The sequence below is a fragment of the Neoarius graeffei genome, chromosome 7, assembly GCF_027579695.1.
Source record: "Neoarius graeffei isolate fNeoGra1 chromosome 7, fNeoGra1.pri, whole genome shotgun sequence".
NCBI lineage: Eukaryota > Metazoa > Chordata > Actinopteri > Siluriformes > Ariidae > Neoarius > Neoarius graeffei.
The window spans coordinates 59,285,503-59,313,285 of NC_083575.1; the positions used below are offsets into that span (position 1 = coordinate 59,285,503).

The following is a 27,783-nucleotide window of genomic DNA, read 5'->3' on the forward strand; positions in this document are numbered from 1 at the left end:
ACGAGCGAAAGGCGGGGTACACCCTGGACAAGTCGCCAGGTCATCACAGGGCTGACACATAGACACAGACAACCATTCACACTCACATTCACACCTACGGTCAATTTAGGCCCTGTCCACACAGCAACGGATTCAGGTGAATCCGACAAAATTTTTTATCGTTTCGGCCTGGCGTCCACACGGTAGAGGTCTGCGCGGGTCGGATTTTTCAGTCCCGCTCCCGCCCGCGCCCGCATTGTGCAGTCACGCTCCCGCCCGCGCCAACAAAGAATTATGATTTTCAGTCCCGCTCTCGCCCGCGCCTACAAAAAAATTATGATTTTCAGTCCTGCTCCCGCCCGCGCCTGCCATATTTTGTCCTGCTCCCGCCTGCAAATCCCGCATGATGCAGACGTTCGCGTTATTTCTCAGGAAAGTTCTTGTCTTGACACAGCGTGATGGTGCCCCGCCCCCTACTTTGAGTGGATTTGAGCATAAATATCTACAGCTCACGTTCACGTTTGTTATTATTTACCTTGTTTCTGAATTCAGCATGTAGTGTCTCTAATAATAATAATAATAATTAGTGCTGTCAAGCGATTAAAATATTTAATCACGAATCGCACATTTTTATCACATGAGAAACCATTGTAATTCTCTGATCAGCATAAAAAAGTGAATGGGCTTGCTTTGTACCAATGGTGGGTTTTTTTATTGCAAAGCAGAGCTAGCAAGAGGAGTGAACTTCACTCTTCTTCCACTTCACTCAGTGAAGTGAGTTACTGCTTGAGTTAGTCTACAACTTTAATCAGAGAGATACTGTAGGTTACACAGTGACGGTAGGCTTGACATGCTTGATTATAATATAAAGTACACTATTATATTAACTTTGAGTTGTTCGTTGATAAATATTGCATTGAATCTGATCTTTACTGTTTCATCTCACTTTCGTACTTTTACACTTTTTCTGCCTGTTGATGCGTCGCGCTGTCCAATCAGAGGCGGCCAAATTTGCATATTACAGGAAGGATTTCTGGGATAGCATTGAGTTTACAGACGCTGTCTTCTTAAAACTGAATAAATATTTAAAAAGAGCCAAATGAGCCAGTCTTTTGAACGGCTCTTTTCAAAGAACGGATCACAAAGATGCGGATCCCATCAAAGAGCAATAAATCCCATCTCTACTAGTTTCAAAAGCTTATGAAAAACCTACATCATGTCACAGAGCGTTAATCTCGCGATAAAAAAAATTTATCACCGTTAAAATTGAGTCAAGTTAACGCGATAATAACGCGACATTTTTTACAGCACTAATAATAATAATAATAATAATAATAATAATAATAATAATAATAATAAAAGACAGGCGAGCACGTAATTCCAAGTGGAAATTTGGTATATTTATTGTTCAGCCATACAAAACATTAGGCTAACCCAGTTTACATTTGTTAAGCATTTCTAACTAGAATATCCTATAGAATACCCTATAAGCATAGCATATATAAATGTTATAACAAAACACAGTCCTAGCCTACAACAACAAAAAATCGACAGTATAGGCTACTGTAGACATTATAGGGCTATGGTTGCACATTTCTAAAACTATTTGGGCTTGAGCCTCCGTGCAAGTGTTAAACTCAACACAACATAGCTGACCTTGTTTGAATATGAATAAGAAAAACGAGAAAATCAAACGCAGGTAAATGAAACAACTAAGTCTATTGCTTAGGATATCGGGTTCTTTGACCAGCTATGGAGAAACAGCAAATTGTTCACTGTTGAGGGCTTCAACATACTGCGCCTTTCCTCCAGTATGCGGCCACATATGCTGAACGCGCGCTCGGATGGTGCGCTGGAACCTGGAATGGCCAGTACATGCCGTGCCAGTTTGGCAAGTGTGGGAAAGTCATAGCAGTGATTTTTCCACCACAGCAGGATATCTTTAGATTGGTGTGATTCGGATCCAATGAGTTTCACTTTCAGATAATCATCAATCTCAGAGTTTACAGACTTCGATTCAGCACCCGTAGCACCGACATCCACCCATTCCTCAAACTCACGAAAAGTGACCTTTTTAGGTGGAGGTGGCTCCGCGCTTTCATCAGTTTGGACATCAAACCCCAACTCCTCGGTCATCTCTTTCACAGCTTCCGTCACGTATTGTCTTTCATTTGCATTGATCATCCTAAGATGACGCAGCTTTGGAGTAAGGAAAGTTGCTACTTTATACAGCATGTCAATTCCATTTGGGACAAGGTGACTTGGTGACAGCAGTGCGTCTAGGCGTTGCGCACACGCAGATGCGATGACAGGTCTGATGTACCTGATTTATGGCCGTTGTATGTCAGAACCTTTTGGCACTTATCACAGCAAGCAAAGGGCAGCTGATTTCCATCCGCGTCGTACACGAGTGAGAACGACTTCCAAATGTCCGATTTCAGGACTCTTGACTTTTTAACGGTAAATGTACCTCTTTTTAAACCAGCACTTACTTTTGAAGCACTGTGAGATTCAGTAAAGGAGCTCTGCTCTTCTGCCATGATCGGAGATCTCAAACACGGAAGAGGAAAAGAATCGAGAAACGAACGAGAGATATTTATCCTCTCCTGGATCAGAATCAGAATTCTGATGGCCAGCTCATCTAAGGTGTCATTGAGGCATCATGTTAGTGTGGGTCACTGGAGGCTGGGTGTGAACGGCGAGTCATTAGAGTGATCAAAGGATTTCCCGTTAGGGTGATCAATGGCAAATTTAAGATGCCATTCCTCACTCAATCTGGCAATCTGACTCTCTCTGCAAATTTAGGCAACTTAAAATGTTTTTATTAATGCCAAATAAAATATCCAGCACAAATTATATATGATAGACATAAATTAATAATTTATACATTTTATTTCAAACACGTTTTTAGTTAGCGGGACTGCAGCTTACCACTCCCGCCCGCGCCGCATATGTGCACTCCCGCTCCCGCCCGCGCGCGCATATGTGCACTTCCGGTCCTGCCCGCGCCTGCAATGAGCTTTCAAAATTTGTCCTGCGCCACACTGCTTTGCGGCGGGTCCCGCGAGTCCCGCGGGACTCCCGCGGGAGTGCAGGGCTCTACCACACGGCACCGGCGTTTTGGGTGCCCCAAAACGAGATTTTTTGAGAACGGTTTCCAGAGTGGAAAAATCTGGCAACGGCTCCGTTGCGAAGTTGTCTGGATGAGTAGAACGGATTTGTTTATGATGACGTCACAACCACATGACTAGAACAAGCAGCACTCACTCATTCACGCCGGGTAGAAGAAGGGGTTTATGCGCATGCGTCCTACTTCTTCTATTGTTCTGATGTCTCCGATGGGACCGTCTTACAGCGCACGTAGAGGTGTGGCATGTGTATTGCATCGTTTTCAGCAAGCGTTGTTGCCATATGTACCTGATATTTTACTGATCCGTTGCCCATGTGGACGCGATATTTTTTTTTACCCGCTAAAAAAAAATCTCGTTGCCGTGTGGATGTAACCTTAGTGTCACCAGTTAACCTAACCTGCATGTCTTTGGACTGTGGGGGAAACCGGAGCACACCCACGCGGACACGGGGAGAACATGCAAACTCCACACAGAAAGGCCCTCGCCTGCCACGGGGCTCGAACCTGGACCTTCTTGCTGTGAGGCAACAGTGCTAACCACTACACCACTGTGCCGCCCTGAGCATAAATATTTATTTAAAAAATTAGTATAATAATTCGTATAATTTTGTACTCAGTGTTATCATATTGCATACCATATGACTTAATAAACATGGAAGTGTTTTATTATTCTGATATTTTATTTTCTGTTACTGCTTTATTGTCGTTATTGTACATATTATTTTATCCCTTAAAGCTTAATTTTCAATACAGATGGAATGAATGAATAAATGTCTGTGATGGAGTTGGCGTCAGTAAAAATGATTTAATCACATAACATCATTTTAAGTACATTTTTGGTGGAAAACAAAGAGAGCTTGTGTAGAATTGAACAACATGGAGCATTTTGATGAGAAAATTAGTCTGAAGAATCCAGTAGACTAACGATGACCTTTTATTACATGTACAAGCATACACTGTACATGCTAATTACTTCACCTTACTGAAAAAAAATCATGCCAACTGATTGCCTTCAAGACTAAGTAACATGGAATAGGAATTGTAAGTCATACTAACAGTTTTTGTTAAAGTAAGTTTAACTTTTAGAATGTACAGTTTATAAATGCAATTTTTTCAGCACTACAATTTGAGATTTTAACTTTTACTGAGGAAAAGACGGGAAGTAAAGAATTCACTAATTCAATTACACAAGAAACACACTAAAATCATTTTTTAAATTCATTGACACTCCTTCAGTTCTGCTTTTGCGAATAAAAGTTATATTTAATATATAACTTTTATATATAATATAACATATATATATAATATCTCATTATCTCTAGTTGCTTTATCCTTCTACAGGGTCGCAGGCAAGCTGGAGCCTATCCCAGCTGACTACGGGCGAAAGGCGGGGTACACCCTGGACAAGTCGCCAGGTCATCACAGGGCTGACACATAGACACAGACAACCATTCACACTCACATTCACACCTACGGTCAATTTAGAGTCACCAGTTAACCTAACCTGCATGTCTTTGGACTGTGGGGGAAACTGGAGCACCCCCACGCGGACACGGGGAGAACATGCAAACTCCACACAGAAGGGCCCTCGCCGGCCCTGGGGCTCGAACCCAGGACCTTCTTGCTGTGAGGCGACAGCGCTAACCACTACACCACCGTGCCGCCATATATATATATAATATGTAAAAGTTATATATTAAATACAACTTATATATATAGTTGTATTTAATATATAACTTTTATATATATTATATATAACTATAACATCCAATAACTTTATATTATATAATACATATACCAGTTCATTGAATTAACTCCCCACTGGAGGGCGCCATTTAATATTGGCTTGAATTTTAGTAGCCAGTGTCTAAGCAAAAAATATTTCACGTGGGTTAAAAAGGAATGAAATGCCTTGATAATGATAATAACCTCAGCTGTAACTGTGCATGCTAAACTCTTTCAAAGCAAACATTATCCCTGATCCTGCTGTTCAGTGAGAATATCTAACTATGTGGAAAGTTGATATGGTCCCAGCTTATTGAATAGTGAAACCATTCAGAACAGTGCAAAAAAAAAAAGATTTTATATGGCCTGAAGGTAAGAGAAGCAGCCTTGGACCCAAAGGGTTGCTGGTTCGATTCCTGGGACCAGTCAGAAAAATGTGAGGGGAGTTGAGTGAATGAACAGCAGTTTCCCCTCCTTCTGTATCATGGCTGACGTGCCCTTGAGCAAGGCACCGAACCCACAACTGCTCCCCGGGCGCTGTAGCATAGCTGCCCACTGCTCTGGGTATGTGCAGGCTGTACTCAAGTTGAGGGGGGATGGGGGGATGCCATCCCCCCGGAATAAAAAATGGTCAAAATCATCCCCCCTCTAAAACGGGCATCCCCCCTCCTTTCCCTTGAGCAATTTTATCAATAAATGTGGACATTACTTCTATTTAACATTGGAATTAGAAATGCCATTCCACGTAGCTTTGCTGAAACTGAGCATACAATAAGCTACCGCGCGAGAGGGCATGCGCAAGCGAAGCGTTTGAGGAGGTGACATTCAGTTGGGGTTCCGTTATTTTTTATTTCATTCGGCGTCAGTGACAGCAGCGGATTGCAGCATCATGGCCAAGCGGAGTGGACAGCAAGACCTAAGCAAGTTCAGATTTAAGATCGCAAGAAAAAACATTTCAGGAGGTAAGTCAAGAGTTACGAATATCAGTCACACTTTCTGTGAGCCCACTATCATGCTGTAAAGCTACCGGAATGTAGCCTAATTTGTGGGCGGCGGATAACAACACAGCTATCATAATGAATGTTAGTTTGGAGTCTAGCCAGCTATCGATAGCTTACTCAGGTTCATGTTAGCTTTGATTTCTTGTATAAGGCCATTAATTTAATCAGCCTGGACGTTCGTTTGTTATTCTTCAGGCAACAAAAAGTGTTATTCAAGACAGGAAGGCTAAAATAAACGACACTAGCAGTTTTGAAGGCTTCATTGCCTCATTAGAGAGCCAGTCACAACATGTAAGACAGAGCAGGATTGGTGTAGGACCCGACAAAGTATCTCTGCTAAAATACAGCTTTCTTTTTCTTCATCATAGGCTCTTCTTCTGTCTCCTCAATGGGCCTTTTCCCCTTTCCAAAGAAACTTTCCAAAGATGCCTGCTTTTAACTCATTTTGCTAGCTTGTATCCAGTATGTATCAAAGTGCTGCTATGTATCGAAGCAAAGTATCAAAGTATCCAAGGCAGCTCCTTGGTAACCGTCAAGGTTAAGGTGTCACGTGACCTAGATAACAGCGGGAATCAACGTTACAAAAAGAATCCGGTCATTTTTCAAAGCTCAAATCCTCGTTCAGATAATGAATAAATCAGAAATAACATTATAAGTACTTTTCTTTCGGACGGACTCTCGCAAGCCAACGTGAGACCCTTGCTCGCCACGAGGTACTGCTTCAGCAGATTGGGAAAACCCTGGCACAGCTGACTTCTCTGCCCCCATCTCCTCCGCCTGATTCTGCTCCTGCTCCAGTGCCTCCTGCCATGCTGCCTTCTTCACCTCGCGAACCCAGCCTTCCTGCACCACAGAGGTATGACGGCAAGCACAGTGAGTGTCGAGAGTTCCTTACCCAGTGCCAACTCACCTTTGAGCTTCAGCCTACCACCTACACTACGGATCGCCGCAAGATTGCCTTTGTGATAACCTTGTTAGCTGGTAAGGCGCGGGCCTGGGCCACTGCTATCTGGCAGAGACAGGGACCCGAGTGCTCTGATTTCCAGCTGTTTACTGAGGAGATGCTTCGTGTCTTCGATCAAGCAGATATCAGTAAAGACGCAGCCAGAAAGCTCATGTCCATCTGGCAAGGGGGAAGCGTCGCAGACTACGCCATCTCGTTCCGGACGCTCGCAGCAGTAAGTGGATGGAACGAGACTGCCCTGGTGTCAGCCTTCCACCATGGTCTGTCTGACCCCATCAAAGACGGCCTGGCTTCTATCGGATGCCCTAGTGACCTCGAAACACTGATCTCACATTCTACTCGTCTGGACAACAGGAAGAGAGAACGCCGCCAAGTCCTGAGCCTCCCCGGCCTCCCTGCCTCTACCTGGAGCCCGTCTACCTCCTCCAGTAACTGTCCAGAACCCATGCAAGTGGGTCGTACTCGCCTCTCCGCATCTGAGAGGGAGCGCAGAAGGAGGGACAAGTGCTGCATCTACTGTGGCAAGCCTGGTCACTTCCGAGCATCATGTCCCGAACTCTCGGGAAAAGGACCAGCCCGTCCAGCCGAGGGAGGGTTGTGACGGGGCCTACCCTCTCTCCCAGACTTCCTGGCCAAGGAATCTACATCCCGGTTTCCATCTCCTGGGGTGAGTCCATCCACTCTTGTCAAGCCTTGTTAGACTCCGGGGCAGCTGGAAACTTTATGGATGTTCACTTCGCCCAAAGAATCAATGTCCCGACTGCAACTCTTGAAGTCCCACTGTCTGTGTCTGCCCTGGATGGCCAAGCCTTAGGTGACGGAAGAGTCACCCAAGTAACTTCTCCAGTCTGTCTCAAGGTCACAAGGAAGAAATATCCCTGCACCTGATTCCTTCACCAGAGTTCCCAGTGATTCTAGGCCTTCCTTGGCTTACCCGCCACAACCCTCGCATAGACTGGGTAACAAGCCAGGTTGTGGAATGGGGCCCTGCGTGCCATGCCTCTTGTCTGCTCTCTAGCTCTCCTGTGTCTCCTGCTGAGCCCCCTGATCTCACCGAGCTATCTCAAGTTCCCACAGAGTACTGGGATTTGAAGGAGGTATTCAGCAAAAGCAGGGCCGCCGTTATTCCTCCGCACCGGGCCTACGACTGTGCCATCGACTTGCTCCCTGGGACTACCCCTCCTCGTGGCAGACTGTTTTCCCTCTCTCAGCCAGAACGCAAGGCCATGGAGGAATACCTCAAAGACGCCCTGGTCTCTGGGTTCATTCGACCCTCCACCTCACCTGCTGGTGCCGGCTTCTTCTTTGTCGGCAAGAAGGATGGGGGGCTCCAACCATGTATTGACTACAGGGGCCTGAACAAGATCACTGTGTGCAACCGATATCCCCTTCCGCTGATGTCCACAGCATTCGACCTGCTCCAAGGCGCCACCGTCTTCACCAAGTTGGACCTACGGAACGCATACCACCTCATCCGTATCCGACAGGGAGACGAGTGGAAGACTGCCTTTAATGCCCCATCTGGGCACTATGAATACCAGGTGATGCCCTTCGGACTCACCAATTCACCAGCTGTTTTTCAGGCCCTAATCAACGACGTCTTGAGGGACATGATTAACCTGTACGTTTTTGTCTACCTCGATGACATCCTTATCTTTTCCAAGACCGTGCAGGAGCACCGCCACCATGTCCGCCAGGTTCTCCAGAGGCTGCTACAGAACAATCTGTTCGCCAAGGCCCAGAAATGCGAATTTCATGTTCCCAAGGTCTCCTTTCTGGGTTTTATTGTACGGACAGGCCAACTCCAAATGGACCCAGCCAAGACCCTGGCCGTCCGGGACTGGCCCACTCCCAAGTCCATCAAAGAGGTTCAGCGGTTCTTAGGATTTGCTAACTTCTACCGCAAGTTTATCAGGAACTTTAGTTCTGTAGCAGCACCCATGTCGGACCTCACCAAAGGGACAGGTGGATCTTATGTCTGGTCCCCTCAGGCGGAAAAGGCGTTCAAAGACCTCAAGCACTGCTTCTGCACGGCACCCATTCTGGTCCTCCCGGACACCTCCCAACCATTCATCGTGGAGGTGGACGCCTCGGACAGTGGTGTCGGCACGGTGCTCTCTCAACGTTCGGAAGGAAAGCTGCACCCCTGCGCATACTTCTCCCACCGCCTGAGTCCTGCGGAGTCCCAGTACGATGTGGGGGATCGAGAACTGCTAGCGGTCAAACTGGCCGTTGAGGAGTGGAGGCACTGGCTGGAGGGAGCGCAACATCCATTCCTGGTTTGGACGGACCACAAGAACCTGGAGTACCTCCAGCAAGCCAAGAGACTGAACCCACGACAGGCTAGGTGGGCCCTGTTTTTCAGTCGGTTTGACTTCACCCTATCGTACCGCCCCGGCTCCAAGAACACCAAACCTGACGCACTGTCCAGGCTGTTCTCTGCCACTAACAGGGAGAGTGAAGTCGGGCCTATTATCCCTGTGTTGGGGATAATTATCCCTGAGTCGGGCCTAGTATCCTTGATTGTGGCCCCTGTCCGCTGGGGTATTGAGGAGGCCATCCGACGAGCCCAACGCCAGGATCCCGGTCCTGGGATGGGGCCACCGGGCCTCTTGTACATCCCACATCAAGCCCGGGCCAAGGTCCTCCAGTGGGGTCACTCATGCCCTCTCACCGCCCACCCGGGAGCTCGAAGGACCGTGGACTTTTTGAGAAGGCGCTTCTGGTGGCCTAGCATGGAGAAGGAAGTGAGGTCATTCGTCCTTTCCTGCGAAGTGTGCACCAGAAGCAAGAACCCACGACAGCACCCCCAGGGTCTCCTGCATCCTCTGACCATTCCTCGGCATCCCTGGTCCCACGTGGCAGTCGACTTCATCACGGGTCTCCCCGAGTCACAAGGTAACACTGTCATATTGGTCATAGTTGACAGATTCTCCAAGGCCTGCCGCTTTTTACCACTGTGCAAGCTCCCTTCTGCTCTTGAAACTGCTAAACTATTATTCACTCATGTCTTCCGAGTCTTTGGTCTCCCGCAGGACATCGTCTCAGACCGAGGGCCCCAGTTCTCCTCCCGAGTGTGGCATGGGTTCTGCAAGGTCATCGGAGCCACTGCCAGCCTCTCCTCTGGGTTTCACCCACAGTCCAATGGCCAGACGGAGAGGCTCAACCAGGACCTGAAACCACCCTGCGAGGCCTGGCTATGGATAACCCGACATCGCGGAGCACCTGGCTGCCATGGGCAGAGTACGCCCACAACACCCTGCAGTCATCAGCCACCAAGCTGTCGCCATTCCAGTGCCAATTCGGGTTCCAGCCACCTCTGTTCCCGGACCAGGAGGAGGACGCGGGGGTGCCCTTGGTCAACCAATATGTGAGACGGTGTCGCAAGACCTGGAGCAAGGTCAGGAAGACCCTCATCCAGACCTCCAGAACCAACCAGACTCAGGCCAACCACCATAGAAGACCTGCCCACGCTTTCTGCCCTGGGCAGCGGGTTTGGCTGTCCACTAAGGACCTTCCGCTGCGGGTGGAGAACCGCAAGCTTGCTCCTCGCTACATTGGCCCCTTCAAGGTGGTGCGCAGGGTGAACCCTGTTGCCTACCGGCTCCAGTTGCCCCGGACTCTGAGGATCAACCCCACATTCCATGTTTCCCTGTTGCGGCCCGTACTGACGTCCACGTATGCCCCTGCCCCTAGGAACCCCCCACCCCCCCGCATCTTCCAGGGTCAGACTGTGTTCACCGTGCGCCGCCTGCTGGACTCCCGCCGGGTTTGCAGGGGTCTCCAATATCTTGTGGACTGGGAGGGCTATGGCCCTGAGGAGCGCTGCTGGGTCCCAGCTCGGGACATACTTGATAAAGAACTTTGTTGGGACTTCCATTCGGCCCATCCTGATCGCCCTGGGAACGTCAGGAGACGCTCCTGGGGGGGGGGGGGGGGGTCCTGTTAGGACTGGGACTGTTTTGGCCTCTAGAGGCCACTGTTATTTCCTTTGTTTGGTCATGTTTGTTTTGGCCTCTAGAGGTCGCCACTGTGTTCTGTGTTTTGTGTTTGTCTTATTGCCTGTTTCCTGCCCCGCCCTGTCCTTAATTAGTGTGTGTATAAATACCCCTCTGTTTGTTCCCTTGTCACGGAGTCTTTTTCCTATGCTATGCTGTTAGTGCTAGTTCCCTCTGTCCCATGTACCTTGCCTGTGTCTTTGTATTCTTGGTTTTTGTTGCTTTCTTTTGGACTTTGTGGATTTTGTTTTGACCTTTGAATCTTCTGAGCATTTGAGTTTTTGCCTCTTCTTTTCTTAGTTGGATTTTGGACATTGAACCTTGGGATTTTTTTATTTTTGTATATCTTCTGAGCTTTGGATTATTCTTTTTGTTTTTTCCCTTGGATTGTATATATTTTGTAAATAAACTTTTTGATACTTTTCTACTTCTGCCTCACGCCTCTGCACTTGAGTCATCCCCCTGGTGGCCTAGTGGGGGTTTGCTGGATTATCACACCAGCAAACCAGGTTCAAATCCCAGCAAAACCCTAACAATCTGTAGCCACTTATCCTGTTCTACAGGGTCACAGGCAAGCTGGAGCCTATCCCAGCTGACTATGGGTGAAAGGGGTACACCCTGGACAAGTCACCAGGTCATCACAGGGCCAACACATAGACACAAACAACCATTCACACCTACAGTCAATTTAGAGCCACCAATTAACCTAACCTGCATGTCTTTGGGGGAAACCGGAGCACCCGGAAGAAACCCACACAGACATGGGGAGAACATGCAAACTCCGCACAGAAAGGCCCCTGTCGGCCAGTGGGCTCGAACCCAGGACCTTCTTGCTGTGAGGCAACAGTGCTAAAAAAATCCGTTTCCTGTCCACCGGGTGAGCAAAAAAAATTTTCAGTCGGGAGGGAGGGATTTTTTTTTTTAATGGATGGATAAGAAATCGCAATGCTGTGTTTGCTTTTTCTTTCAGTACTTTTTTATTACAAAAGCAGACACATTTAATAAAATGACAGTTTAATCAACTGAAACTTGTACAAAAACTTTAAGTTAGCATTTTAAATGCTGACTGCAACATTTGCAAAACTTTTACAAAGGTACTTAAAATGTCTGACACACGGACATTTTGTAGTTCTAAATCAACCGTTAGGCCTAGTTCGGATGAAATTACACTATTAACATGATCACTGTATGATTTGTTTTTCTGAATCTTTACTATTTTGTTGTTCGCTAGAATACCATTTTGCGATTTCACACTTAAGCAAATGTATGAAAACTCCGGATCTCCTTCCTTCATGGTGGCTGCCATTTTTTTGTGCCGCACGGCGCATGCGCAGAGCTGATTCAGTTCAGAGTGTGCGCGCACTCGGTGGAGGCGGTAGTGTGTCGGAGGCGACATCGGAGGGAACAGAAGCAGAGATAACGCTTATTTTGTCTCCGGTAAACCAGTCTTCTCTCGTTCAATTACGTGCTGGCATCAAAAGACACCGTTGGTTGTAAATGAACCCAAACTCAGTCGTTGGAGTGTATTTTCATACACAAATGGAGAAATGTTCACTGAGTGTTTAATTGTGTAGCCCCACTGCAGACCGTTGTCGTTGTTAATTCATAGCATGCTCAGGTGCGTGAAAGTGTCATGCACCGAAAATAAGAGATTTACAAGCCAGGAACACCTCATTATGCAATACACAAGAAAAGAAAGAACATTTACTGCCATTTTACTTTGTATTTGAGTAAAGTGAATAAATAAATGGTCTGTGGAAAATACATTTAGTCCTGGGAACTGCGTGCACAGGAGTTTATTTTGTGTTTACTCCCCCCCGGCTGGCTACTTATTTGTCATGGCTGGAAAGCCCTGGGAATGCGTAAATGTCAAGTTCGATTTTAGATTTACGAACCCGAAAAAAATCTCGAAAAACCGGCATTAAAAAAAAAAAATTTCAACGGCACTCACCCAGCCGGTGGACCGGAAACAGAACATTTTTTAATAATGGCCTTGTGAAAAAGTTCAATATTTTCCATCAGTTATTTAAGAAAGTGAAAATGTTATATATTATAGACTCATTACACATAAACTAAAATGTTTCAAGCATTTTTCTATTTTAATTTTAATCAGTATGGCATACAGTATAAAAACATAAAAAAACCCATCTCAAAATATTAGAATATTTCATTTCGAGTTTGAATAAAACAGTATGAACACAGTGTATCTCTCGGTCTAGTTCAGTACACACAACCACAATCATGGGGAAGGCTGCTGACTTGACTGTTGTCCAGAAGATGATCACTGATGCCCTCCACAAGGAGGGTAAACCACAAAAGGTCATTGCTGAAAAGGGTGGCTGGAAAAGGTGCACAAGCAACAGGGATGGCCGCAGTCTTGAGAGGATTGTCAAGAAAAGTTGATTCAAGAACTTGGGAGAGCTTCACAAGGAGTGGACTGAGGCTGGTGTCAGTGTATCAAGACCCATCATGAACAGACATCTTCAAGAAAGAGGATACAACTTTCGCATTCCTAATATCAAGCTACTCCTGAGACAATGTCAGAAGTGTCTTATCTGGGCTAAGGAGAGAAAGAAATGGACTGTTGCTCAGTGGTCCAAAGTCCTCTTTTCAGATGAAAGTACATTTTGCATTTAATTTGGAAATCATGGTTCTAGAGTCTGGAGGAAGAGTGGAGAGGCACAGAATCCAAGGTGTTTGAAGCCCAGTGTGAAGTTTCCACAGTCTGTGATGATTTGGGGTGCCATGTCATCTGCTGGTGTTGGTCCACTGTATTTTATCAAGTCCAAAGTCAACACAGCCATCTACCAGGAGATTTTAGAGCACTTCATGCTTCCATCCACTGACGAGCTTTTTGGAGATGCTGATTTCCTTTTCCAGCAAGACTTAGGACCTACCCACAGTGCCAAAACTACTACTAAATGGTTTGCTGACCATGATATTACTGTGTTTGATTGGCCAGCCAACTTGCCTGACCTGAACCCCATAAAGAATCTATGGGGTATTGTCAAGAGGAAGATGAGAAACACCCGACCCAAAAATACAGATACGCTGAAGGCCACTATCAAAGCAACCTGGGCTTCAATAACACCTCAGCAGTGCCACAGACTGATCACCTCCATGCCACACCGCATTGATACAGTAATTCATGGTAAAGGAGCCCCAACCAAGTATTGAGTGTATAAATGAATATACTTTTCAGAAGTTGGACATTTCTGTATTGTAAATCCTTTTTTTGATTGATCTTAGGGAATATTCTAATAATTTGAGATACTGGATTTCTGATTTTCATGAGCTATAAGCCATAATCATTAAAATTAAAACAAAAAAGGCTTTAAATATTTCACTTTACATGTAATGAATATAGAATATATGAAAGTTTACCTTTTTTAATTAAATTATGAAAAAAAGGAACTTTTTTCATGGTATTCTAATTTTTTGAGATGCACTAATGTGTGTGCATATCTATCTATCTATCTATCTATCTATCTATCTATCTATCTATATATATATACACACATACTAGTGCATATATATATATATATATATATATATATATATATATATATATATATACACACTGTATATATAAAACAAAACTGGAAAATGCTGTCTAAATTAAACAGCAATGCTATAAATAATGCCTTATACAAAAAGTACATAAACTGTGTGGGTTTTTCTTCTAAAGCAAAAATCTTTGTCTTTATATGGGCTTGTGCTGTTTGCCTTTTTCACTGGAGTACCAAAAGTACCTAATTTATTTTCTGAAAGTATAAATCTTGTGGTATTACACAATGATCCCTGATAGTTTCAGTTCTCTCTCAAACGCAATTATTTTTGGGTGTCTGTGATTTAGGGGGAGTCATTCCTGTGGAGAAAGACGTCTCTAATTACTCTGCTGATGGATACTGACAACACACTCGGAGCAGACACAGTCAGACTAATCTGAGCAACTCTTCAACATAATGAATTGCCTACTTCATTGTATATTGTACACTGATGTCTCTATAGGTCTTACATAAACAATAAAATTCATTTACATATTAGGAAAGACAATACACAGCTGTGTGTGCACTCTGAACAAATACAGTGTTGAGTTAGGCTGGATATAGCCTACTGTATAAGGTCAAAACAAGTGTGAATGGATAATTTCACAGTCATGCTGTCAGCTCTGTTTTTTTTTTTTTAATCTTAGTTGCATCGAGGAATGAGAGGAAGAGAGACAGCACTGAAATTACATCATTCCTTGTGTTGCATTTGCAAACGCTGCAAATATGGTCATGTCAGCTACAGGCCACTGGAAGACACGGGCAGGTTAAGAAAAAAGTTCTATACAAAGTGTCACTTGTTCTTGTTCTTGTAGAACTTGTTCCTTGCAATTTGTTTTCCCAGCAATTTTCTTTTTTTGTGTTTTAATTTTTAAAAGATGAAGCTAACATATGTACATTCACGTATTTTCAAAAGCCAAAAACTGGTGCATGACATTCTAACTCATTAGAAAAGATGTATTTCACAAAAGAATAAACACAAGTTATTTAAAAAGTGGCTTTTTACAGTTTTATAAAATAAAACCAGACACTGATTGGGAAGCACCGGCATTGGTAGAAGCCAAAAGTGAAAAAGTAAATAGTCTTCTCAGTAGCATGAGGCTCCCCAATGACTCTGCACTTTCACAGCTGTACTGGAAGCTACTGAGGTTACAATAAACAATTTACATTAGAACTGCACGCTACGCATCTCTTCCTTCATGCCGAATCAATCCTTATTAGGTACCAGAGTCTGTGTGCTTGATGACAGCCAGAAGGTGTTGCATGCGAGCCTACTGAGAAACTGAAGCTCATTACAGGGGGCAGGTTGATGTGCTTTTTCTGGGCGATTTTACATTTACTGCATTACACCCGTGTATTGTCATTACTCTTGCTATGACAGGGCAAAATAACAAAAGCTGGCTATTTTGCATATTTTGTAACAAGCTCTTGAGCAACTGGTCTGGCTGGTTCATAACGTCTCACTGAGTCATCATGCGCTCACAAGCAACAGTGTCCTATTGAACCAGTGAAGTGGGTGGTGGTGGTGGTGGGAAGACACAAATGCTTGTATACCAGTTTGAAATTGTCCAAGTGTTTTCAGCAAGAGAGTCTGAGCCCACTGTGTCATTTATGAAACATAAGAATTTTGTCAGTATTGTATCAGCCACAAAATATGATGAAAAAGGAATAAGACAAACTTTTTATCACTTACTCATAGCCAGTTGCAAATCATTTACAGATTGTGTTTATGTGCTGTACTGATAGGAGGAGAACATGCTCCTGCTGCATGAGGCTTTTAAAAATACACTGCTTTTGGATAGAGTTACACCACCGTAACTCAGAGACGTCATATTATATATAGAGGATATTACAAAGGCGAGAGCTTTGCCCACTCGTGAAATATGTTCACCATTTGAAGATAAACTTCATATCTTTGTACCACTGTGTAATGTTCTTTTTATTATATAGACACATCCAAAAAAATACCCAAGTTAATCAAAATAATTTTAATTTTGAACAGGTTCGCCATTTTGACAACGCATGTCAAGTCAGCGGAAAAACACTGGGAGTGACATCATTGGAGTGAACTATCAGGAAGTATGTCACTCAGATCTGCAATGTATTTTGTAGGAAAAATGCAAGTTTTTCAACACGAGAAGATAAACGTCACATCTTCAAGCCAACGTGTGATGTTCTTTTTATTATATAGACACATTCACAAACAAAAAGTACCCAAATTTATCAAAACAATTCATCAATTTACTCACTAGTGAGGATATTGGAAAATATTTTACTCAATGTCCCGGATGTAGTTCGTATGAAAAATACTGTATGAGTGGCGTATTTCCCAGTAAAACACTCATCCATCCATCCATCCATCCATCCATCCATCCATTATCTGTAGCCGCTTTATCCTGTCCTACAGGGTCGCAGGGAAGCTGGGGCCTATCCCAGCTGACTATGGGCGAGAGGCGGGGTACACCCTGGACAAGTCGCCAGGTGTAAAACACTCATGTATATGGATAATATTTTAAATGTTCGCTTCACTCTGTGTTGCTAAGTGCTAACCATGACCATGCAACTAAATAGTCTGAAAAAATTGTATATTGCTGATACCTTTTTACCATAAATTACATGCTATTTTACAGTATTATTTAGTTAGTGATGGATTAGTAAATCCAGGGCCTCTGCATGCAAAATAAAATGAAAGCATTACTACACTACAGATCAGTGATATGCAGAAGGTAGTCTTAACTTGGGTGAGTGGTGTCTTTCTTGCTTTTCACCTTGCAAACTCATTAAAGTCAAACTCTCAAACTAACCAAATCGTTGAAGTCCATTGCTTTAACAAGCTCTGACTCAGTAGCCAGTGGTGACGGCATTTTGAGAATTCTTTGGCCTGCTTTAGCTCAGTGCTCATTTATAATCAGACCCATTAGGGAAAACGAAGATTCTCTGCCTTCTCTTTCCTTTCTAATGTTTCTTTTATTTGACACACTTAACAATTTTCCAAGGTTTCAGCTTTAGTTTAAAAATAGTTCGTACTTAACTGACTGCTCACTGGTTTCAATTTCAGACTCACACAACAATAACATCTTATATAACTTTACATTCACTGGCTTGTGTGTATAGTGTTGTGCATGACAGTGTAATGGCCTCAGGACCTGCTAGTGATAAGGGGTACTGGGAAGGCCCAGATTGGTTGGATCGGTAATCTGTTGCTGTATTTAGTAGGCTATACTATATGATGTTTGGGACACACATTAAATCACCATCTTTCACTGAAAAAGAATATGTTAGAGCCATGTAGAGTCGCTGCTGGTGTGTCTAATTTGTGAAGTCCTAAAATGTGTCTCAAAAGGACATTACAATGGGTAGTACCACTGGTATTACAACTCCATCAGGTGTCATCCTTAACAAAGTGGAGATATTATCCGTTGAGGGTCAGGGGTGAGCTGGAGGGGTACCAGGGAGGGGTATACCCTGACCAGATCAGGGAGAACATACAAACTCCACGCAGAAAGGTGCTGATCAACCAGAGGGTTCAAATCCGGAACCTGCGTGCTGTGAGGCCACAGAACTAACCACTATACCACCCTTTGTTCAATAGGTTGTGAGTTCAGCTCTCAACATCACCAAATGCTAATAATCTCTCAGGTCACTGAGTTATATCCTGCCACAATTATCAGCGTTACCCATGTTTTGTTTTTTAAATCTTTTTTGGTGCTCAAGCTCCAGAGTACTAATGGAACTGGCATCTGTATCCACAGCTGTAATCAGGGAACTTTGTGGGACAGTCTGATGTGTAAAGCTCTGCTGAAGCGGACACAATCCTTATATACAGGTGTATCTCAGGCTGAAATTATGACGCTGATGCTACACAAACAGTTTAGTGTCCAGTTCAATTCATGTCTCTTCTTCCTTGTCCAGCACTGCTGCCAGGTCTGATCCACATGTCATATTAATTGGAGCATAATTTTACACCAGATGCCCTTCCTTGCTGCAACTCTCCCATTTCTGGGCTTGGGAAACCACCATTCACACCTATGTACAATTTACAGTAGCCAGTTAACCAGGCTGCATGTCTTTGAACTGTGGGGGAAACCGGAGCACCTGGAGGAAACCCACGCAGACACGGGGAGAACATGCAAACTCCACACAGAAAGGCCCCCAGCGGCCACTGGGCTGGAACCCAGAACCTTCTTGCTGTGAGGCAACAGTGTTAACCACTACCGTACACCATCGTGCTGCCTGTCCAGGTCAGTTCATGTGAGAAGAAGAAGAAGAGGCATTCTAAAACACACATGGAAAAAAAGCAACCTCCACAGAACAATAATCAGGAGCCTCAACCTTCCTATGAACACTCCCCTGAACACACCCTGAATGTAAGAGGACATAAAGTATGATGATGATGATGAGTTTATTTAGTAAAATAATGCACAAAATCCATGTACAGTGGTGCTTGAAAGTTTGTGAACCCTTTAGAATTTTCTATATTTCTGCATAAATATGACCCAAAATATCATCAGATTTTCACACAAGTCCTAAAAGTAGATAAAGAGAACCCAGTTAAACAAATGAGACAAAAATATTATACTTACTCGTTTATTTATTGAGGAAAATGATCCAATATTACATATCTGTGAGTGGCAAAAGTATGTGAACCTCTAGGATTAGCAGTTCATTTGAAGGTGAAATTAGAGTCAGGTGTTTTCAATCAATGGGATGACAATCAGGTGTGAGTGGGCACCCTGTTTTATTTAAAGAACAGGGATCTATCAAAGTCTGATCTTCACAACACATGTTTGTGGAAGTGTATCATGGCACGAACAAAGGAGATTTCTGAGGACCTCAGAAAAAGCGTTGTTGATACTCATCAGGCTGGCAAAGGTTACAAAACCATCTCTAAAGGGCTTGGACTCCACCAATCCACAGTCAGACAGATTGTGTACAAATGGAGGAAATTCAAGACTGTTGTTACCCTCCCCAGGAGTGGTCGACCAACAAAGATCACTCCAAGAGCAAGGCGTGTAATAGTTGGCAAGATCACAAATGACCCCAGGGTAGCTTCTAAGCAACTGAAGGCCTCTCTCACATTGGCTAATGTTAATGTTCATGAGTCCACCATCAGGAAAACACTGAACAATAATGGTGTGCATGGCAGGGTTGCAAGGAGAAAGCCACTGCTCTCCAAAAAGAACATTGCTGCTCGTCTGCAGTTTGCTAAAGATCACGTGGACAAGCCAGAAGGCTATTGGAAAAATGTTTTGTGGACGGATGAGACCAAAATAGATCTTTTGGTTTAAATGTGTAGCATTATGTTTGGAGAAAGGAAAACACTGCATTCCAGCGGAAGAACCTTATCCCATCTGTGAAACATGGTGGTGGTAGTATCATGGTTTGGGCCTGTTTTGCTGCATCTGGGCCAGGACGGCTTGCCATCATTGATGGAACAATGAATTCTGAATTATACCAGCGAATTCTGAAGGAAAATGTCAGGACATCTGTCCATGAACTGAATCTCAAGAGAAGGTGTGTCATGCAACAAGACAACGACCCTAAGCACACAAGTCATTCTACCAAAGAATGGTTAAAGAAGAATAAAGTTAATGTTTTGGAATGGCCAAGTCAAAGTCCTGACCTTAATCCAATCAAAATGTTGTGGAAGGATCTGAAGTGAGCAGTTCATGTGAGGAAACCCACCAACATCCCAGAGTTGAAGCTGTTCTGTATGGAGTAATGGGCTAAAATTCCTCCAAGCCGGTGTGCAGGACAGATCAACAGTTATCGGAAACGTTTAGTTGCAGTTATTGCTGCACAAGGGGGTCACACCAGATACTGAAAGAAAAGGTTCACATACTTTTGCCACTCACAGATATGTAATATTGGATCATTTTCCTCAATAAATAAATGACCAAGTATAATATTTTTGTCTCATTTGTTTAACTGGGTTCTCTTTATCTACTTTTAGGACTTGTGTGAAAATCTGATGATGTTTTAGGTCATATTTATGCAGAAATATAGAAAATTCTAAAGGGTTCACAAACTTTCAAGCACCACTGTATAGTGTACATTAAAATACATGGATAGCACCATCCATCCATTATCTGTAGTCGCTTATCCTGTTCTACAGGGTCGCAGGCAAGCTGGAGCCTATCCCAGCTGACTATGGGCGAGAGGCGGAGTACACCCTGGACAAGTCGCCAGGTCATCGCAGGGCTGACACAGAGACAAACAACCATTCACACCTACGGTCAATTTAGAGCCAACAGTTAACCTAACCGCATGTCTTTAGACTGTGGGGGAAACCGGAGCACCTGGAGGAAACCCACGCGGACATGGGGAGAACATGCAAACTCCACACAGAAAGGCCCTCGCCAGCCGCTGGGCTTGAACCCAGGACCTTCTTACTGTGAGGCGACAGTGCTAACCACTACACCACCTTGCTGCCCCCACAATAAAGTGTAAACACTTATTTCTATCATGGTCCAAGTGCCAAAAAAGGGGGCTATAAACAAAAGAGGGGAGGAAAAAAGTGTCCAGGAGGTCTCATCTCATCTCATTATCTGTAGCCGCTTTATCCTGTTCTACAGGGTCGCAGGCAAGCTGGCGCCTATCCCAGCTGACTACGGGCGAAAGGCGGGGTACACCCTGGACAAGTCACCAGGTCATCACAGGGCTGACACATAGACACAGACAACCATTCACACTCACATTCACACCTACGGTCAATTTAGAGTCACCAGTTAACCTAACCTGCATGTCTTTGGACTGTGGGGGAAACCAGAGCACCCGGAGGAAACCCACGCGGACACGGGGAGAACATGCAAACTCCGCACAGAAAGGCACTCATCGACCACGGGGCTCGAACACGGACCTTCTTGCTGTGAGGCGACAGCGCTAACCACTACACCACCGTGCCACCCTGTCCAGGAGTTATACAAAATAAAATATGGCATGAACTAGAAAGTTAACTAGGGCATAATAAAAGGATTTTGTAAATGCTGATAAAATTGATCAGACAAAATAAAATTGATCACATAAAAAAGCACGGGATAATTAAACCAGAGGAATAAGTATGGACGTCCTTATACGGCTTTACTGCTGGGTATGAGTTACTTGAGTCCATGTTTCAAGACTCATGTAACTCATACCCAGTTTCAAGACGCCACTGCTGTAATTTAGTCAGATATGATGTATGGAGTCCATCCATCCATTATCTGTAGCCGCTTATCCTGTTCTACAGGGTCGCGGGCAAGCTGGAGCCTATCCCAGCTGACTATGGGTGAGAAGCGGGGTACACCCTGGACAAGTTGCCAGATCATCACAGGACTGACACACAGACAAACAACCATTCATACTCACAATCACACCTACAGTCAATTTAGAGCCACCAGTTAACCTAACTGCATGTCTTTGGACTGTGGGGGAAACCGGAGAACGCGGAGGAAACCCACGCAGACACAGGGAGAACATGCAAACTCCACACAGAAAGGCCCTCGCCGGCTGCTGGGCTTGAACCCAGGACCTTCTTACTGTGAGGTGACAGTGCCTCACAAGCTGGAGCCTATCCCAGCCGACTATGGGTGAGAGGTGGGGTACACCCTGGACAAGTTGCCAGCTAGATCATCACAGGACTGACACATAGACAAACAACCATTCACACCTACAGTCAATTTAGAGCCACCAGTTAACCTAACCGCATGTCTTTGGACTGTGGGGGAAACCGGAGCACCCCCACACAGAGAAGATGCAAACTCCACACAGAAAGGCCCTCGCCAGCCGCTGGGCTCGAACCCAGGACCTTCTTACTGTGAGGTGACAGTGCTAACCACTACACCACAATAAAGTGTAAACACTTATTTCTATTGTGGTCCAAGTGCCAAAAAAAGGGGGCTATAAACAAAAGAAGGGAGGGAAAAACAAGTGTCCAGGAGGTATACAAAATAAAATATGGCATGAACTAGAAGATAATACAACCCCGATTCCCAAAAAGTTGGGACAAAGTACAAATTGCAAATAAAATGGAATGCAATAATTTACAAATCTCAAAAACTGATATTGTATTCACAATAGAACATAGACAACATATCAAATGTCGAAAGTGAGACATTTTGAAATTTCATGCCAAATATTGGCTCATTTGAAATTTCATGACAGCAACACATCTCAAAAAAATTGGGACGGGGCAATAAGAGGCTGGAAAAGTTAAAGGTACAAAAAAGGAACAGCTGGAGGACCAAACTGCAACTCATTAGGTCAATTGGCAATAGGTCATTAACATGACTGGGTATAAAAAGAGCATCTTGGAGTGGCAGCGGCTCTCAGAAGTAAAGATGGGAAGAGGATCACCAATCCCCCTAATTCTGCACCGACAAATAGTGGAGCAATATCAGAAAGGAGTTCGACAGTGTAAAATTGCAAAGAGTTTGAACATATCATCAGCTACAGTGCATAATATCATCAAAAGATTCAGAGAATCTGGAAGAATCTCTGTGCGTAAGGGTCAAGGCCGGAAAACCACACTGGGTGCCCGTGATCTTCGGGCCCTTAGACGGCACTGCATCACATACAGGCATGCTTCTGTATTGGAAGTCACAAAATGGGCTCAGGAATATTTCCAGAGAACATTATCTGTGAACACAATTCACCGTGCCATCCGCCGTCGCCAGCTAAAACTCTATAGTTCAAAGAAGAAGCCGTATCTATACATGATCCAGAAGCGCAGACGTCTTCTCTGGGCCAAGGCTCATTTAAAATGGACTGTGGCAAAGTGGAAAACTGTTCTGTGGTCAGACGAATCAAAATTTGAAGTTCTTTATGGAAATCAGGGACGCCGTGTCATTCGGACTAAAGAGAAGAAGGACGACCCAAGTTGTTATCAGCGCTCAGTTCAGAAGCCTGCATCTCTGATGGTATGGGGTTGCATTAGTGCGTGTGGCATGGGCAGCTTACACATCTGGAAAGACACCATCAATGCTGAAAGGTATATCCAGGTTCTAGAGCAGCATATGCTCCCATCCAGACGACGTCTCTTTCAGGGAAGACCTTGCATTTTCCAACATGACAATGCCAAACCATGTACTGCATCAATTACAGCATCATGGCTGCGTAGAAGAAGGGTCCGGGTACTGAACTGGCCAGCCTGCAGTCCAGATCTTTCACCCATAGAAAACATTTGGCGCATCATAAAATGGAAGATACGACAAAAAAGACCTAAGACAGTTGAGCAACTAGAATCCTACATTAGACAAGAATGGGTTAACATTCCTATCCCTAAACTTGAGCAACTTGTCTCCTCAGTCCCCAGACGTTTACAGACTGTTGTAAAGAGAAAAGGGGATGTCTCACAGTGGTAAACATGGCCTTGTCCCAACTTTTTTGAGATGTGTTGTTGTCATGAAATTCAAAATCACCTAATTTTTCTCTTTAAATGATACATTTTCTCAGTTTAAACATTTGATATGTCATCTATGTTCTATTCTGAATAAAATATGGAATTTTGAAACTTCCACATCATTGCATTCCGTTTTTATTTACAATTTGTACTTTGTCCCAACTTTTTTGGAATCGGGGGTGTAAAAGGATTTTGACAAAATTGATCAAATATAAAAGCATGGGATAATTAAACCTTACTGGGTATGAGTGCTGTGTTTCAAGGCGCCACTGCTGTAATTCAGTCATACGGTATGTGATGTTTGGAGTCCTCTTTGCTGAACCCCAGCCCGGCCCATGTTTGGGCAGAACACATTTTACGTTGTTTGTAAAGCTCTGGCGCCCTTGGAGGGGTTGGGGGCGGGGTATAGCGGGTGCATCAGTGCGGACCAATCAGAGCTCCGTTCGGAGCAGAAGCCTTAGTTCTGATTGGTTGTGAAGAGCTGGTTCTGTGTGGTCGTGCGTTGGCTTCGACTCAGCAGGGGGGGGGGGGGGGGCGGCCGCTTCAATCAGAAGCCATCGGTGTGTGGAGGAGGAGTGACCCGACCCGGGGATTTCATGATTACCGCATGACGGGGAAAAGCCTGGGGAGTGCGCGGGTCGGAGGGTTGTCCTGTCCTTGAAGCAGATACCGGGTGGATTGTGAGACCGAGAAGTCGTGCCGTGTTTTTCCCAGTTAGAGCGGACAGTCTGTGCGATTCCACAATGCCGGTGTTCCATACGAAAACCATTGAGAGCATCCTGGAGCCGGTGGCTCAGCAGATATCTCACCTGGTCATCATGCATGAGGAGGGTGAAGTTGATGGCAAAGCGATTCCTGATCTCAGTGCGCCTGTGGCAGCTGTGCAGGCAGCTGTCAGTAACCTTGTGCGGGTGAGTCACAGGTTTCAGCACGATCACGATTATACACACAGCTGGACTCGGCTTTCCTGCTCATCTGTCATTCATGCCAACATTGCAGGTCGGGAAACTTTCTGAGTGGCGCATGCGCATGTCTCATGCCACTCAGGTTCTCCATCATCATCATCATCAGGGCCGTTTCTAGCTGCTGAGTGAAGTTGTCCTGGGGCTTGTATTTTTAATAGAGAGGAGTATAGACAGGTTGGGGAGGTTATATCTAACTTTACAAGAAATACTTCTATTATCACCCATACATACACTACCGTTCAAAAGTTTGGGGTCACTTTGAAATGTCCTTATTTTTGAAAGAAAAGCACTGTTCTTTTCAATGAAGATCACTTTAAACTAATCAGAAATCCACTCTGGGGCAGCACGGTGGTGTAGTGGTTAGCGCTGTCGCCTCACAGAAAGAAGGTCCTGGGTTCGAGCCCCGGGGCCGGCGAGGGCCTTTCTGTGTGGAGTTTGCATGTTCTCCCCGTGTCCGTGTGGGTTTCCTCCGGGTGCTCCGGTTTCCCCCACAGTCCAAAGACATGCAGGTTAGGTTAACTGGTGACTCTAAATTGAGCGTAGGTGTGAATGTGAGTGTGAATGGTTGTCTGTGTCTATGTGTCAGCCCTGTGATGACCTGGCGACTTGTCCAGGGTGTACCCCGCCTTTCGCCCGTAGTCAGCTGGGATAGGCTCCAGCTTGCCTGCGACCCTGTAGAAGGATAAAGCGGCTAGAGATAATGAGATGAGATGAGAAATCCACTCTATACATTGCTAATGTGGTAAATGACTATTCTAGCTGCAAATGTCTGGTTTTTGGTGCAATATCTCCATAGGTGTATAGAGGCCCATTTCCAGCAACTCTCACTCCAGTGTTCTAATGGTACAATGTGTTTGCTCATTGCCTCAGAAGGCTAATGGATGATTAGAAAACCCTTGTACAATCATGTTAGCACAGCTGAAAACAGTTGAGCTCTTTAGAGAAGCTATAAAACTGACCTTCCTTTGAGCAGATTGAGTTTCTGGAGCATCACATTTGTGGGGTCAATTAAATGCTCAAAATGGCCAGAAAAATGTCTTGACTATATTTTCTATTCATTTTACAACTTATGGTGGTAAATAAAAGTGTGACTTTTCATGGAAAACACAAAATTGTCTGGGTGACCCCAAACTTTTGAACGGTAGTGTACTTGGAAGTTTGTGAACCCTTTAGAATTTTCTACATGTTTCTGGATAAATACGACCTAAAATATCATCAGATTTTCACACAAGTCCGAAAAGTAGATCAAGAGAACCCAGTTAAACAAATGAGACAAAAATATTATACTTGGTCATTTATTTATTTATTTATTTATTAGGTGGTGTAGCACTGTCACCTTACAGCAAGAAGGTCAAGTCAAGTTTATTTGTATAGCGCTTTTAACAATAAACATTGTCGCAAAGCAGCTTGACACAATTTGAACGACTTAAAACATGAGCTAATTTTATCCCTAATCTATCCCCAATGAGCAAGCCAGTGGCAAGGAAAAACTCCTTCAGGAGGCATGAGGAAGAAACCTCGAGAGGAACCAGACTCAAAAGGGAACCCATCCTCATTTGGGCAACAGCAGACAGCATGACTATAATATTAACAGTTTTAACAAGAAGTCAGAAGGTCCTGGGTTCGATGCCGGCGAGGGCCTTTCTGTGTGGAGTTTGCATGTTCTTCTCGTGTCTGTGTGGGTTTCCTCCGGGTGCTCCGGTTTCCCCCACAGTCCAAAGACATGCAGGTTAGGCTAATTGGTGACTCTAAATTGACCGTAAGTGTGAATGTGAGTGTGAATGGTTGTTTGTCAGCCCTGCAATGACCTGGCGACTTGTCCAGGGTGTACCCCGCCTCTCACTCATAGTCAGCTGGGATAGGCTCCAGCTTGCCTGCAACCCTGTAGAACAGGATAGGCGGCGACAGACGATGGATGGATGGATAGTATAGACAGGTTGGGGAGGTTATATCTAACTTTACAAGAAATACTTCTATTATCACCCATACATATTTGAAAGTTTGTGAACCCTTTAGAATTTTCTACATGTTTCTGCATAAATATGACCTAAAACATCATCAGATTTTCACACAAGTCCGAAAAGTAGATCAAGAGAACCCAGTTAAACAAATGAGACAAAAATATTATACTTGGTCATTTATTTATTTATTTATTTATTTATCTATTAGCTGGTGTAGCACTGTCACCTTACAGCAAGAAGGTCCTGGGTTCGACTCCGGCGAGGGCCTTTCTGTGTGGAGTTTGCATGTTCTTCTCGTGTCTGTGTGGGTTTCTTCCAGGTGCTCCAGTTTCCCCTACAGTCCAAAGGCATGCAGGTTAGGATAATTAGTGACTCTAATGCCTCGGAAACAACCGGCCGTACGTGCTCCTACAGCCGGTCTACGTGCAAAAAACGCAAGAAACGCACGGAGGGCGTGTGTGTGACATGCTGATTTTCGAGCCGTAGACTGGCCGCAGACCGGCCACAGAGGTTCTTTGTCATGTCAAACAAACTCTACGGGCGCTTACGTTTTTTTCAGGTTGCAAGACAAACTTACAGCCAACGTGCGTCTTTCTCCACAAACAAAAAAAACGCAGTGATTTGGGAAACGCCAAAAATCGCACGGGCAAAAAATCATCTGTCCGGTTGTGACCTAGGCTTATATTGACCGTAGGTGTGAATGTGAGTGTGAATGGTTGTTTGTCAACCCTGCGATGATATGGCGACTTGTCCAGGGTGTACCCGGCCTCTGGCCCGTAGTCAGCTGGGATAGGCTCCAGCTTGCCTGCGGCCCTGTAGAACAGGATAAAGCGGCTAGAGATAATGAGATTTATTTATTCATTTATTTATTTATTAGGTGGCGTAGCACTGTTGCCTTACAGCAAGAAGGTTCTGGGTTCGAGCCCAGTGGCCGACGAGGGCCTTTCTGTGTGGAGTTTGCATGTTCTTTTCGTGTCTGTGTAGGTTTCTTCCAGGTGCTCCGGTTTCCGCCACAGTCCAAAGACATGCAAGTTAGGCTAATTGGTGACTCTAAATTGACTGTAGGTGTGATTGTGAGTATGAATGGTTGTCTGTGTCTATGTGTCAGCCCTGTGATGACCTGGCAACTTGTC

General features: G+C 44.6%; 1 protein-coding gene across 3 annotated transcripts in view; it reads left to right on the forward strand.

The window, feature by feature from the left end:
• Positions 1 to 24,260: 24,260 nt before the first annotated feature.
• Positions 24,261 to 27,783, forward strand: part of vcla (vinculin a) — a 94,178-nt gene continuing 90,655 nt past the window's right edge. For all 3 annotated transcript variants that reach the window (XM_060926113.1, XM_060926111.1, XM_060926112.1), the window contains exon 1: positions 24,261 to 24,635. In XM_060926113.1, the coding sequence (XP_060782096.1) occupies positions 24,468 to 24,635 (168 nt within the window). In that variant the 5' untranslated portion in view covers positions 24,261 to 24,467. The remainder of the gene's footprint in view (positions 24,636 to 27,783) is intronic.